The following is a 16,494-nucleotide window of genomic DNA, read 5'->3' on the forward strand; positions in this document are numbered from 1 at the left end:
ATTAGTAAGTTTACAGACAAAATTGGTGGTGCTTCGGAAAGTGAGAAAGGTTGTCAAAGGATACCGTGGGAGACAAACCAACTGCAGAAATGGGAGGAAAAATGGCAGATAAAATTTAATCTGAGCAGTGCAAGGTGTTGCATTTAGGGAGGTTCTATGTAAGAGACAGCTAATGACATAATTCTCAACAGCATTGATGTTGAGAGAGATTTTGGAGTCCAAGTCCATAGCTCCCTGAAAAAGGCAAGACAAATAGCTAGAGTGGTAAAGAAATTGTATGGTATTTTTGTCTTCATTGGTTGGGGCATGGAGTACAAGAGTCAGGAAGTGATATCGCATCTTCGTAGGACTTTGGTTTGACCACATTTGGACTATTGTGTGCAGTTCTAGTCACCTCATCACAGGAAGGATGTAGATGCTTTGTAGAGAGTGCACAAGACGTTTACCAGAATGCTGCCTGGATTAGAAGGTATTAGCTACAAGGAGAGTTTGGACAAATTTAGATTGTTTTATCTGGAACATCAGAGTCTGAGGGAGTTCCGATAGAAATATATAAAATGATGAGAGGCATTGATAGGGTAGAGAGTCAGAACCTTTTTCCCAGCATGGAAAAATCAAAGATTAGAGGGCATAGCTTTAAGGTGAGAGGAGCAAAGTTTAAAGAAAAAGTGCAGGGGCAAGTATTTTATACAGAAAGTGGTGGGTGCCTGTATCATGCTACCAGGGGCGGTGGTATAGGCAGACAAAACAGTGGCATTTAAGAGGCTTTTAGATAGGCACTTGGACATGCAGGGAATGGAGGGATACAGATTACATACAGATTAAACCAGCCCTACGGCCCACTGAGTCTGCACTGACCAATGATCACTCCGTACACTAGTTCCATCCTCCACACTAGGGCAATTTACAGAAGCCAATTAACTTACAAACCTGTACATCTTTGGAATGTGGGAGGGAACCAGAGCACTCAGAAAAAAACCCATGGTCACAATCACAGGGAAACATACAAAACCACCGTAGTCAGGATTGAACAGGGGCTCTGGAACTGTAAGGCAGCGTGTGTTACTTTGCCACTAATTTTACATCATTTTCTGCACAGACATTGTGGGCCGAAGTGCTTGTTCCTGTGCTTTACTTTGTTCTATGTTGAAGAAGGCCAGTTTCAAAATACCAAGAGTGCTTAAGTAAATTGGATCCACAATTAAACAGGCAAACCTCCAACTGAACAATGGGCTGCTTTTAAGGCAGAAATGGTTCAGGTTTAAGGACAAAATGGTCCAGGCATTATTTGATGGAGCAGGCAACTTTTCCAGGTTGTCATTTATTTGTAAATTATACATTAATGATACTAGTTTCAGTCGCCAATAATGCATTTAATTTGTTTGTTTGATTACAATTGGTTACTCATAAATCTATACACTAATCGGCAACCACAAGTGCGGAGGGTTCAAGGCCCCGACCACGGGTGAACAAAGAGGAAGATGACTGAACTTTATTGCCTTCCATCGCAGTAAAGAATGTTGATTCCACTGTGGTGGATGTTTATGTGAAATTTATTTTATGTGTGCATTGTGTTCTTTTCACTTAGTATGGCTGTATGGCACCTCAAATGTAACTGTACCTTATTTGGTTAACTGACAATGAACGCAAACTTGAACTTGAACTTGGACTCGAACTAATTACATCTAGACTAAACCGACTTTTTATTTTGCTTTACAGAACATGTCAGAAAATGACATGCAAAGGTTTCCTACTCTTCGGGTGCCGTAAGTAGTTCTGCAGAAAGTTGTAATGTGTGAAACAAACAGCATGGTTGGGAGTATAATTCATGCAGGTCATATTTTCAGTCCAGAGTGTACTTCATGTTGCTTTCAAGAGCATTGAATTTTGAAAATCACCACATGTATCAATAACACTCATCGTTCTTTGTGAGACAACAAGCCTTGGATGATAAAGTTATTTGTTGAAACAAAGTTATAATAAAGCACCCATTTCACATTGACAAAAAAAATTAAGTGGAGGAAATATATAAAACATGACAACAATCCAATATTACCCAATTTGTACAATTGCACAAATTATATCTCAATTTGTTTCAAGTGTTTTGTCATGGTGAGGTACAGATATAATTTTAAGAAACCTGCTACAGCACCATCATTGGCAAAAAATACATGAAACAAATGATACATCAATTATACTTCAATGACACATCAATTTCAAAAGAAAGAGGAATGTGCAAAAAAAAAGTCATTTGTGCAAAATCATGATTAGAAATAAATTAAGTCCATAGTAGTACAAGAGGTGGACAGAGTGTTCCAAGGTCACAGTAGGATTCGAGTTTTCTTGAACCTATAGTTGTTGAAAGATGCCTGAACCTGATGGTGTGGGCCTTCAGGCCTTTGTTCCTCCTGCCCAATGGTAGCAGTAGGCATCTCATTTCATATGCGACCATGCGTAGTGGTTTTTTTATAATGCCCACTCTTTTTTCCATCCTGGGTCAGGATAAGAAGAAAGGTTTTGCCAAATTCAGAAAATGGTGACCATGGTAAAATACGATTTCTAAGGAAATTTTACATTCATTTTAATGACTAAGTAGGCAAAATATTATAGGCATAATACTGATGCTTTATTTACAATGCTTCGTATTTCATTTATTTTCTAAGAAATCTGAGCAATCTCAGGCAGCAGATGTGCAGCTGAGATTATTATTTTTTGGTGAGTGTCCAGGGTTTTCCAAAAGTGGAATTGCCTTATTCCAAGAACCTTTGGGATAACAGAGTTCAGTGTTATTCAAAGTATAACACTATATAGGTCCTTTGGTCGTTATATAGGGGATAGACAGGCAATTCTGTGGCACTTGAGACTCTTTGGTGCCAGATTTCAGGAGGTCTCAGAGTGGCTGTATGACATTCACAAGGAGGAGGGTGAGCAGCCAGAAGTAGTTGGGCACGTTGGCACAAATGAGATGGATGGGAAAAAGATCCTGTAAAGTGAACATAGGGAGTTAAGCAAAAACCCGGGTAGCAATCCCTAGATTACTTCCAGTGCCATGTGCTAGTCAGGCTAGGAACAAGACGATGTGAGAGATGGAATGTATGGCATTGGCAGGGATTTAGATTTTTGGATCATTGGGATCTCTTCTAGAGGTAATCTGTACGGGGGTGTGGGTTACACCTAAGGGGAAACAATATCCTGGCAAGAAAGTTTACAAGTGCTACACGGGTAGGTTTAAAGTAGACTGCCAGGGGGACAGGATCCATTGGAGGTGAGAGGCTGGTAGTTGGAATGGGAGGTAATGACTTTATGGGTAAAGCAGATGAACTCAGGTCATGAATAGGTACGTGCGACTGGGACGTTATGGCTGTTACGGAAAACTGGCTAAGGGAGAGACAGGACTGGAAGCTTAATGTTCCAGGGTACAATTGCTAGGGGCAAGATAGAGGTTAGGGTAAAAAAGGAGGGGCTGTTGCTTTATTGATCAAAGAGAATGTCACTACAGTAGTCCAAGATGACATTATTGATGGTCATTCAGTGAGGCTATATGAGTGGAGTTGAAGAATAAAAGTGGGATATCAACATGTTTAAGAAAGAACTTCAGACACAATCGAAGGCAGACACAAAATGCTGGAGTAACTCAGCGGGTGAGGCAGCATCTATGGAGAGAAGGAATTGGCGACGTTTCAGGTTGAAACCCTTCTTCAGACTGATGTTAGGGAAGGGAGCAGGACAGAGAAAGAATGTAGGCAGAGACAGTAAGACTAGTGAGAGAACTGGGAAGGGGGAGGGGATGGAGAGAGAAAGCAAGGGCTACTTGAAGTTAGAGAAGTCAATGTTCATACCGCTGGGGTGTAAACTACCCAAACAAAGTATGAGACGCTGTTCCTCCAATTTGCACTGGGCCTCACTCTGACAATGGAGGAGGCCCAGGACAGAAAGGTCAGATTGAGAATGGGAGGGGGATTTGAAGTGCTGAGCAACCGGGAGTTCAGCTTGGTTAATGTGGACTGAGCGGAGGTGTTCAGCAAAACGATCGCTGAGCCTGCGCTTGGTCTCGCCGATGTAGAGAAGTTGACACCTGGAATGGCGGTTGCAGTAGATGAAGTTGGAGGAGGTGCAAGTGGACCTCTACCTCACCTGGAAAGACTGTTTGGGTCCTTGGATGTAGTCAAGGGGGGAGGTAAAGGGTCAGGTGTTGCATCTCCTCTGATTGCAGGAGAAAGGGGCAGGGGGTGGTTTGGGTGGGAAGGGACGAGTTGACCGGGGAGTTACGGAGGGAACGGTCTCTGCGGAAAGCAGAAAGGTGTGAAGATGGGAAGATGTGGCCAGTAGTGAGATCCCTTTGTATGTGGTGAAAATGTTGGAGGATTATATGCTGTATGCATTGGCTGATGGGGTGGAAGGTGAGGAGATGCGGGACTCAGTCCTTGTTATGAGTGTGGGGAGGGGGAGTAAGAGAGGAGCTACGGGATATCGAGGAGACCCTATTGAGAGCCTCATCTATAATGGAAGAGGGGAACCCCCGTTCCCTAAAGAATGAGGACATCTCCGATGCCCTGGTTTGGAAAACCTCATCCTGGGTGCAGATGCAGCGTAGACAGAGGAATTGGGAGCAGGGGATAGAGTCTTTACAAGAAGCAGGGTGGGGTGAAGTGTAGTCAAGATAGCTATGGGACTCAGTCGGTTTGTAGTAGATGTCGGTCAATAGTTTGTTTCCTGTGATGGAATCTGTGAGATCTAGAAACGGTAGGGAGATGTCGGAAATGGTTCATCAGGGCATGCATGTTCCTGCAAGGAGATTGTCAGGACAAAGAAGGACATGGAACAGTTATAGATAGCTGGGATCAAGTGTATCCCTGGAGGAGTTTAGGGAACTGGGGAGCACATTTAAAAAGGAAATTAGGAGGGCAAAAGGGGATCAAATGATAGCTCTAATAGATAATAATAAGGAGATTGTATGTCCATTAAAGGAAAGAGGGTAACTAGAAAAAGAAAAAGGTCACTCAGTAACCAAAGTGTTTTTTTTTTTCCATTGGAGGCGCAGGAGGACATGGATAAGGACCTCAATTAATATTTCTCCTCTGTTTTTACTGTGGAGAATGACATACAGATTGGAGAATTTGGGACAGTTAAGGGAGGTGTCTTGATGACAGTCTGTATTACAGTTGAGGAGGTGCTGGACGTCCCAAGGCATATGAAGGTGGATAAATATCCAGGGGTTGATCAGATATATCCAAGGACACAATTGCAGGATAGAGAAGAAATTGCAGGAGCCCTGGATGAGATATATGAATCATCCTTCTGCACGGGTGAGGTTCTGGAGGACAGGAGGGTGGCTAATGATGTGCCTCAATTTAAGAAGAGCTGCAAGGAAAGGCATGAGAACTATAGCCTAAACATTTGTGATGGGCAAGTTACTTGAGAGGATTCTGAAGGATTGGATATATATGTATTTGGATGGACAGGGGCTGATTAGGTATAATCAGCATAGTTTTGTATGTAGGAGATTGTATCTTACAAATCTGGTTGAGTTTTCTGAAGAAATCCCCAAAAAGGTTGACAAGGGCAAAGCTGTAGACGTTGCCTTTCTAGATTCCAGCAAGCATCTAATAAAGTACCGCATGATAGGCTGTTCGGGCAGGTTAAATCACATGGAATCTGGGGAGAGCTAGCCGACTGGGGAGAGAATTGGCTTCATGAAAGGAACCAGAAGGTGATGGTAGAGGTGACTTTTCCGATTGGAGGCCTGTGACAAGTGGTGTGCCTGAGGGATCGGTGCTGGGCCCATTGGTGTTTGTGATTTATATCAATAATTTGTATGAGAATGTGCAAGGTATGATTAGTAAGTTTAAAGTGGGTGGTATTGTAGATAGAAAAGTAGGTTATCAAAAGTCACAGCAGGATCTTGATCAGCTGGGCAACGGAGCTAAAGAGTTTAAGGGAATATTAAGGGAATATTAATGGAGTTCAATGCGGATTAGTGCAAGATGTCGCACTTGTGAAGTCAAACCAGGGCAGGACATTGACAGTGAATGGCAGGGCATCGGGGAGTGTTGTAGAGCAGAGGGATCTAGGAGTGCATGCACATAGTTCCTTCAAAGTGGCGTCACATGTAGAAAGGGTGGTTAAGAAGGCTTACGGTACATTGGCCTTCATACTCCAGTCAGGATATTGATTTTAGGAGTTGGGACACTATGTCCCATTTGTACATGACATTGATGAGGCCACATTTAGAATATTGTGTTCAGTTTTGGTCACTCTGTTATAGAAAGGATGTTGTTAACCTGGAAAGAATTCAGAGTTAAGAATATCTGCAGTGTATTTCAGAAATCACGATAGTGCTTAATTATATGGATTTCCATTTTAAAGCTTGAGAATATATTTTAAAAGCCTTCATGAGATTGTGGTGTGAGTGTTTACCTCAGCAGGCTGCATTGCAAAGCTTACCCAGGTAAAGTCCCTGTAGGAATTGATTTAATGTCCACAAAACTGAAACTATAAATATCAGCTGGGAGCAAGAGAAAATTATGGGCCTGTCCCACTTAGGCGACTTCTTAGGTGACCACAGGAGACTATGCGGTTTCCACATGGCTGCCACATGGTCGCCACATGTTCGCGGGTAGTTGCCGGGGAGTCGCCTTCAAGAACGTGACGAATTCTCGCATTCTGGGAACAAGTTGCGGCCTCATTATGGTCGCCGTGAATTTTGCAAAATGTTGAAAAGTTAGCGGCGACCAGAATAAGCCGCCATGGAGAGTAGTGAGAATTCACAAGCCGTGAGTGGGTCGCCAGGAGGTCCTAGTGGGTTGCCAGGAGGTCGAAGGTTCTCGGAGGTTCTCGTAGGTTGTAGCCGGTGCTGACTGGTGACTTTCATTGGCTCATTGGAAAAAAAAAGGTAAGCAGTAGTTTTCAGAACCAAGGATAACCAACAGGTAATGTTAAATGTCCGCCAAGCTTCACAGCTGTGTAGCTCTGGCTTCTTAAAAGTTGTCTCTATTCCTTCTCCCCCCTTTTCCTCCCTCTCACCCCCTCTTTTAAAGAACTTACCATACACTGCGCTTTAGCCGTCTTTTTACAGTGCCAACCTTCCTGTTCATCGTGGTGTGTGTCTGTTTCACCATGTGAATTTTTTAGACAGCGCTCCCTCCGCTTGCCCTGTCCCCCGCCTGCATAATGGGCTGGTGAAGGAAGCAATGTGTTTGTGTGTGTGTGTGTGTTCCACTCTGACAGTCGTCGTTCCAGTTGCCAGTTTTTCAGGCGACTGCCGGCAACTTGACAGTCGCCGGCAGTCTGCTGAAAAATCGCCTAAGTGGGACAGGCCAATTAGTATCAGAGAGAATAGGAAGGGAAATAATAAACCAAAGGGAATATCTCTGATGGTGATTTCAACTTTGGATGCTGATGAGCTGTAGATGATGTCATTCAGTTTGCAAAAGAAGAACTGTAGGGTTAACAAACTTTAATTCAGTACAAGCAAATACACTTGATAGTTTGGAAAGGATTAAGCTGCTCCCAGTTAACGGAATGACGAGATTGCCGCAATATATCAATATATTGCAGAGATGAGTGGTGCCGGTGGTGGCAAAGACTTTTCCCAATGAATCTGGGATATTGCAGCAAGACTTTGCACCATGCCACACATCAAAGATGGAGACCAAATTTTTCCAGAAGAAGGGGATATATGGACTGGTCTGCTAACTTGCCTGACCTGAGTTTGATTAAGAATTTATGGTCATTTATCAAGGAAAAAACAAAGTTCAGCTGTCTTTTTGAGTTAAAAAATCTTGGCAAATGTCTGTATCTGGTCGATTCTGTGCCAATCGTCTCAAACATTTCATAAAGAACCGTGATGGACATATAATGTACTCAAGACATAATGCTGCAATAATAATGAATAAAAGGTAGCCCTGACATGTATATTGACTTGTTATATCCGAGTGTATGCTTGATACAATTAATTTGCATTATTATGAATTCTGTTAAGGTCTTAATCCTAAACTCATCAGTGTATTCAGCATGGAGTTCTGATGTGCTTCATAATCAATCCTTTCAGCTGTATTAAAGTAGCCCAATTCAAAGGCATATCACATTTGCTCTGTCATAATATTGAAAAAATATTATGCGTCTTCTTTAAATACAGGAGAGGTTCCGGAAGACTGGAGGGTGACAAATGTTGTGCCTCTATTCAAGAAGGGCTGCAGGGAAAATGCTGGGAACTATGGCCAGTGAGCTTAACATCTGTAATTGAAAAGTTACTAGAAGCTGTTCTGAGTGATAGTATATACATACTTTTAGATGGACAAGGGCTGATTAATTTAGTTTAGTTCAGTTTAGAGATACAGAGTGGAAACAGGCCCTTTGGCCCACCGGGTCCGCGCCGACCAGTGATCCCCCCACATTAGAAACATAGAAACATAGAAATTAGGTGCAGGAGTAGGCCATTCGGCCCTTCGAGCCTGCACCGCCATTCAATATGATCATGGCTGATCATCCAACTCAGTATCCCGTACCTGCCTTCTCTCCATACCCTCTGATCCCCTTGGCCACAAGGGCCACATCTAACTCCCTCTTAAATATACCCAATGAACTGGCCTCAACTACCCTCTGTGGCAGAGAGTTCCAGAGATTCACCACTCTCTGTGTGAAAAAAGTTCTTCTCATCTCGGTTTTAAAGGATTTCCCCCTTATCCTTAAGCTGTGACCCCTTGTCCTGGACTTCCCCAACATCGGGAACAATCTTCCTGCATTAACACCATCCTATACCCACAAGAGACAATTTTTACATTTACCAAGCCAATTAACCTACAAACCTGTGCGTCTTTGGAGTGTGGGAGGAAACCGAAGATCTCGGAGAAAACCCACGCAGGTGACGGGTAGAACGTACAGACAGAGCCCGTAGTCGGGATCGAACCCGGGTCTCCGGCGCTGGATTCGCTGTAAGGCAGCAACTCTACCGCTGCCCCACCGTGACCACAGGGATAGTCAGCATGGGCTTGTACCTGGGAGATCGTGTCTTACAAATCTGAATTGTTTTTTTGAAGACCTGACCAAAAAGGTCGATGAGGGCAGGGCTGTAGATGTTGTATATATGGACTTCAGCAAAGCATTCGATAAGGTTCCTCGTGGTAGGCTGCTCTGGAAGGTTAAATCGCATAGGATCCAAGGAGAGATAGCGGAATGGATAGAAAATTTGCTTCATGGGAGGAAGCAGAGGCTGATGGTGGAATGTTACTTCTCTGACTGGAGGCCTGTGACTAGTGGTGTGCCACATGGTTCGGTACTGGGCCCATTACTGTTTGTCATCTATATCAATGATTTGGATGAGAACATACAGGGCAAGATTAGAATGTTTGCAGATAGAAACATAGAAAATAGGTGCAGGAGTAGGCCATTCGGCCCTTCGAGCCTGCACCGCCATTCAATATGATCATGGCTGATCATCCTACTCAGTATCCTGTACCTGCCTTCTCTCCATATCCCCTGACCCATTTAGCTGCAAGGGCCACATCTAACTCCCTCTTAAATATAGCCAATGAACTGGCCTCAACTACCTTCTGTGGCAGAGAATTCCACAGATTCACCACTCTCTTTATAAAACTGTTTTTCTCATCTCGGTCCTAAAAGGCCTTATCCTTAAACTGTGACCCCTTGTTCTGGACTTCCCCAACATTGGGAATAATCTTCCTGCATCTAGCCTGTCCAACCCCTTAAGAATGTTGTAAGTTTCTATAAGATCCCCCCTCAATCTTCTAAATTCTAGCGAGTACAAGCCAAGTCTATCCAGTCTTTCTTCATATGAAAGTCCTGCCATCCCAGGAATCAGTCTGGTGAACCTTCTCTGTACTCCCTCTACGGCAAGAATGTACTTCCTCAGATTAGGAGACCAAAACTGTACGCAATACTCCAGGTGTGATCTCACCAAGACCCTGTACAACTGCAGTAGAACCTCCCGGCTCTTATACTCAAAAGTGGGTGGTTTTGCAGATAGTGAAGATGGGTGTGAAAGATTGCAGCAGGATCTTGATCGATTGGCCAGGTGGGCTGAGGAATGGTTGATGGAATTTAATTTAGAGAAATGTGAGGTGTTGCATTTTGGGAAGTCTAACATGGGCAGGACCTACACAGTGAATGACAGGGCTCTGGATAGTGTTGTGGAGCAGAGGGATATAGGAGTGCAGGTGCATGGTTCCTTGCAGGTGGATTCGCAGTGAGATAGGGTGGGCAAAAAGGCGTTTGGCACATTGGCCTTCATCAGTCAGAGTACTGAGTACAGAAGTTAGGAAGTCATGTTGCAGTTGTATAAGACATTGATGAAGCCGCATTTAGAGTAATGTGTTCAGTTCTGGGCATCATGTTATCGGAAAGATGTCAAACTGGAAAGGGTACAGAGAAGGGTACAAGGGTGTTGCCAGGGCTAGAGGATCTGAGTTATAGGGAGAGGTTGAGTAGGCTGGGACTATTCCTTGGAGCACAGGATGAGGAGTGATCTTATTGAGGTGTAAAAAATCATGAGAGGAATAGATCAGATAGATGCACAGAATCTCTTGCCCAAAGTTGGTGAATCGAGGACCAGAAAACATAGTTTTAAGGAAATGGGAAAAAGATTTAATAGGAATCCAAGGGGTAACTTTTTCACACAAAGGGTGGTGGGTGTATGGAACAAGGAGGTAGTTGAGGCTGGGGCTCTCTCAACATTTAAGAAACAGTTAGACAGGTAGATGAATTGGACAGGTCTGGAGGGATATGTGGGCATAGGTGGGATAGGTGGAACCAGTGTAGCTGAGACATGTTACCTGGTGTGGGCAAGTTTCCGCACTGTATCACTCTATGACTATGACTCTAAATCTATTTACACGTAAACATTGCTGAATCACACATTTCATCCTTTAAATGGCCTTCAAATCATTTTTGAAACCATTTATATAAATTGGCTACCTGCTGTGTGACATTACAACTACTATTTAATAGAGAGCCAGGTTTCACAATGGAGAGTCATCCTTTTAACACTGCTACACACTATGATTTCAAAACCTTTCACTGCTTGGGTCAATAGAGTCAATGGAAGAACCTCAAAGGGTGTCGATCATATCAGTGAATACATATTAACTTCATACCTTCTGATTATGCTTCGTAGTTCCCTATCATCTATATATAACTAAAAGTCTCATCTTGGATGTATGTATGTATGTATGTTCCCGAAATAAAACCAAAACGGTATACGATAGCGCAACAAATCAAGTCTACTACGCCATTCAGTCATGGTTAATCTATCTCTCCCTCCTAACCCCATTCTCCTGCCTTCTCCCCATAACTCCAGACACCCGTACTAATCAAGAATCTATCTCTCTGCCTTAAATATATCCACTGACTTGGCCTCCACAGCCTTCTGTGGCACAAAATTCCGCAGATTCACAAACTTTTGACTACATTTCTCCTCATCTCCATCCTAAAAGAACATCCTTTAATTCTGAGGTTGTGACCTCTGTTCTAGACTCTCCCACTGGTGGAAAAATCCTCTCCACATCCACTCTATCCACGCTTTTCTCTATTCTGTATCTTTCAATGAGGTCTCCCCTCATTCGTCTAAACTCCAGTGACTACAGGCCGTGCCAACAAATGCTCATCATAGGTTAACCTAGTAATTCCTGGGATAATTCGTGTAAACCTCCTCTGGACCCTCTCCAGAATTAACACATCCTTCCTCGGTTATGGTGCCCAGAATTGCTCACAATATTTTAAATGTGGCTTTACCAGCGGCGTATAGAGCCTCAACATTACCTCCCTGTTTTTGTATACAATACCATAATCTCTCCGACCATTTCTGAATTTATCACTTCCGGCTATCTGCCCTCCACAGCCTCCAACATTACCCTCCTGTCTTACTCAAATGATTTCCAGGTATCACAACTCCATCCTATCCCCCCTAATCCAATCTCTCCCAACCTATGTCCAAGATACCTCACTGCCTTTCGTCTCTTCAATTACTTCCATTTTCCCAGCCCCCACTCCCTCATCTTTACTATGGATGTTCAGTCACTCTACACCTCCATCCCCTCACCAGGAAGGCCTTAAAGCCCTCCATTTCTTCCACGACCACAGAACCAGTCAATTTCCCTCTACTAACACTCTCCTCCGCCTAGGGGAACTGGTCCTTACCTTCAAGAACTTCCCCTTCGACTTCCCAATTCCTCTAAATCAAAGAGGTAGCTATGGGCCCTTGCCTTAACTATGCCTGCCTCTTTGTAGGGTACGTTGAACAATCCCAGTTCCGGGCGTACACTGGCCCTATCCCTGAACTCTATCTCCATTACATTGACTACTGCATCGGTGCTACCTCCTGCACCCATGCAGAATTCGTGGACTTCATTAACTTCACCAGCAATTTCATTCTTGCACTCAAATTCACGGAACAACTCCGGCACTTCCTTCCCCTTTCTTGATCTCAATGTCTCCAGCACAGGATATAGACTATCGACTGACGTTTATTACAAACCCACTGATTCCCACAACTATCTCAACCACACTGCCTCCCACCCTGCTTCCTGAAAAGACTCTATTCCCTACACACAATTTCTCTGTCTACGCCGCATCTGCACCCAAGATGAGGTGTTGCATACTAGGACATCCGAGATGTCCTCATTGTTTAGGGGACGGGGGTTCACCTCCTCCATTATAAATGAGGCCCTCACATGTGTCTCCTCTGTACTACACAGCTCCGTCCTTTCTCCCCCTAATCGCAACAGGGACAGAGTCCTCCTAATTCTTACCTTTCACCCCATCAGCCATCGCATACAACACATAATCCTCCGACATTTCTACCACCGTCAACGGGATACCACCACTAGCCTTCCATCTCCACTCTTTTCTGCCATCCGCAGAGACCGTTCCCTCCACAATTCCCTGGTTAACATCCCTTCCCACACCGCTCCCTCCCCCAGCAACTGCAAGGGATGCAATACCTGTCGCTATACCTCCTCCCTTTACTATGTCCAGGGTCCCCAACAGTCCTCCTTTCAGGTTAGGCAGAGGTTCACTTGAAAAGCTTCACAATATTAGCAAAGCTCAATTCTTCCTGCTCCTCAGCCATGCCCAACAATGATTCATATATCTCAGCCAGGACTCCTGCAATTTCTTTAGGTTTAGTTTTAGTTTTAGGTTTATCATTGTCAAGGTACAGAGAAAAACCTTGTTTTGCATGTTATCCAATCAAATCAGATACGATCAAGTTAAACACGTACAATACGTAGAGGGAAGGAAAAGATGCAGAATGCAGAATATAGTTCTCAATATTATAGCAGAACAGTTTCAGAGAATATCATTAAAACAACAAAAAATGGTGCCAGATTTACAGGTAGAAAAGACATTTAAAAGAGTAGAGCGATGATATTGGATGATAGTAGATCCTCCTCTAGGATCAGCTTGCTAGGAGCCGCCATGCTCTGGCACCATCGTGTTCTTCCACATCTTCTCTAGCTTCTCACAGTGTCCTTGGATATATCTGATCAGGCATGGGAAGTTTATCTACCATACATTTTCGGCATTCACTCCTGGATTGTAGTATGTGTAAAGAAGTGTTAGCGACACACCGTAACTTCACTTCATTTTATACATACTGTATTTTTACAGAGAGCACTAGCTGTACGTGGTCTGTCACGGAAACTAGAGAGCGATATGTGGGTTGAGGAGGTTGTAATTATACGTGATATGGGTAGTGGTTAGTAGTGATGAGGTAAGTATATTAAAGGCACATGCATATCTCATCTACATCCTTCCCCTTGGAAACGAAAGGCAAACAAAGTAGTGACAGGGCGAACATGCGCTAGAAACGGTTAAGCAAAGTCGCCATAGCGGACAGGCAGCTTGACAACACGTCCCGACCGGGTTCGCATCTCGCCATCTTCCCTCCCTGCAGGAAGAAGACGAACAGCTGCTTCTGCAGCAGGCTGCACCTGAACTGCCCTGGATGGCGGTTGCCACTGACATTTTCGAGTGGCGAGGCAAACACTTCTTGGTCCTCGTCGACTCCTACTCCAACTGGTTCGAGGTTGACCAGCTGCATTCCCTCACCTCTTCGGCCATTGTCGATAAGCTGCGCCGCCATTTCTCTACCTTTGGCACCCCGGCCAGCCTGCAGTCGGACAACGGCAGCCAATTCACTAGCTCCGAGTTTAGGGCTTTCGCTACCAGCTGGAACTTCCGCCACTTCACCAGCAGCCCTGAGTACCCTCAAAGCAATGGTCTGGCCGAGCGCGCCGTCCGCAGTGCAAGCAACTTGCTGGAACAATGTCGCTTGTCTAACTCCGACTTCTTCCTAGCCCTCCTTAACCTTCGCAACATATCCCGTGACCCTGCAATGGGCTCCCCTGCTCAGCGGCTCATGTCTCGCTGAAGGTCGTGGCTTGTTGATGAGCCGCAGGTGTTGGTGGGACCGGCAGTAGATGGTTCCTGCATGGTCGACGAGATAGGACCTAGGCGACCCAGCAGAGGCGACGACGGTAGCGAGCCTGGAGTGACCGGAGGGGGTCTGCATGCGGACGACCTGACCGGGGAAAAGACGCGGCAGGGGGCGGCAGGACTTGTCATGGGAGCGCTATTGAATATCTCACTTCTGACACCATGTAAAGAAGTGTTAGCGACACACCGTAACTTTACTTTATTTTATACATACTGTATTTTTACAGAGAGCACTAGCTGTACGTGGTCTGTCACGGAAACTAGAGAGCGATATGTGGGTGGGGAGGTTGTAATTATACTTGTGATATGGGGAGTGGTTAGTAGTGATGAGGTAACTATATTAAAGGCACATGCATATCTCATCTACAGTATGGATTGTCCACGACACATTGCCATTAGTTTTCTCAAGTTCAAGTTAGTTAGTTTTCTCAAGTCTTGCTCCAAGATAAAAATCAAAGGAAAAATATTAATTGTGGACCTTGCCCATCTTCTGCGGCTCCACATATAAATGACCACTTTGGTTTTGGTGGGGTCTTATTCTCTCATTAAATACCCTTATTCCCTTAATCTACATAAAGTGCCTTTGCATTATCTTAATCTTGTCTGCCAGAGCTACCTCATGCTCCATTTTTACCCTCCTCATTTAGTTCTTAAATATGCCCTCAATATCCTAGAATTGTCCCTCAATATCCTAGAAATTTTCTCACTATCACCATACTCATCAGGTGTAGCAGCTTTTGTGAGAAGGAACACATAGTTAACATTTCAGACTCATGACCTTTCATCAGAAACAAGATAACTTTGAACTAATGATATTATTTTTTGTTTTATTTACTCTCTTGCGATGCGACTTGGGGCATTTTATTGTTAACTAGACCAAGTGGGACCCGTTGGGTCCCTGTCAGATGGGAGGCCTGGTCCCCCAACACAACCCGTTCCCCCAACGCAATCCGTTCCCCCAACGCAATATTCAACCACTCACCCATAACTCCCACGGAAGGGCTGGTCCCCCAATGCAACCCGTTCCCCAACGTAAGATTCCACCACTCCCCTGCCTTCCCCAGCACTGGACTTAAAAAAAATAATCCAATTGCACTTCCCCTGCCTCTCCCAGCACTTACAATTCCAATTCCAAGGTAAGTTGACAAGATCGACAACGGGAAAAAGCTGAGTAAGATTCTGCAAAAATGTTTGCGCTACCGTGTACCGTTTTGGCCTAGATACAATCTCAATCACACACACACACACACACACACACACACACACACACACACACACACACACACACACACACACACACACACACACACACACACACACACACACACACACACACACACACACACACACACACACACACACACACACACACACACACACACACACACAGAAACAAGATGCAACAGAGCATATTCTTGCTCACTTTGCACAGTCTTCAGTTATAAGATGTGTAGGAAGGAATTACAGAAGCTGGTTTACACCGAAGATGGACACAAAATGCTGGAATAACTCAGTGGGTCAGGCAGCATCACTGGAGGAAATGATTAGGTGATATTTTGGGTGGAGACCGGGTCTGAAGAAAGGGTCTTGACCCAAAACGTCACTTATTTCTTTTCTCCAGAGATGCTGACTGACCTGCTGAGTTACTCCAGCATTTTCTGTCTATCTTTAGTTAAAAGATGCCGATTGATGACTGGATGAGAGTTTTACTCAAGAACGCTGAGATTGATCACAATATTGACTAATCAACATCGCAGTAACCATGACACTGGTCACAGTCTCTGTGCTCATGGTAGCCTTCAGGAGGTTGTACTCGGACTTCTATGAACCTGGGCTGTCAGTGTGGGATGCCACACATCTAGTCTTCAGCAGATTGCAAATCTTCTGCTTCATCCAGGACTTCTGGTTGTGTAAGACTCATAATGTTTTTGTTGGTACAGACTGACCCTGCAATTCTTGACAAAGTCGATGACGACTGTCACATATTCATTAACATCTGCAGATGAATTCTTGAACATTGCACAGTCCACTGATTCAAATTAG

At 44.3% G+C, this 16,494-nt stretch overlaps 1 protein-coding gene across 1 annotated transcript in view; it reads left to right on the forward strand.

Annotated features, from left to right (window-relative positions):
• Window positions 1-16,494, forward strand: part of LOC129701410 (lymphocyte cytosolic protein 2-like) — a 144,539-nt gene that overhangs the window by 13,938 nt on the left and 114,107 nt on the right. The window contains exon 3 of the mRNA XM_055642564.1: window positions 1,720-1,766. Coding sequence (XP_055498539.1) covers window positions 1,720-1,766 — 47 coding nt within the window. The remainder of the gene's footprint in view (window positions 1-1,719; window positions 1,767-16,494) is intronic.

The sequence above is a fragment of the Leucoraja erinacea genome, chromosome 11, assembly GCF_028641065.1.
Source record: "Leucoraja erinacea ecotype New England chromosome 11, Leri_hhj_1, whole genome shotgun sequence".
Classification (NCBI taxonomy): domain Eukaryota; kingdom Metazoa; phylum Chordata; class Chondrichthyes; order Rajiformes; family Rajidae; genus Leucoraja; species Leucoraja erinaceus.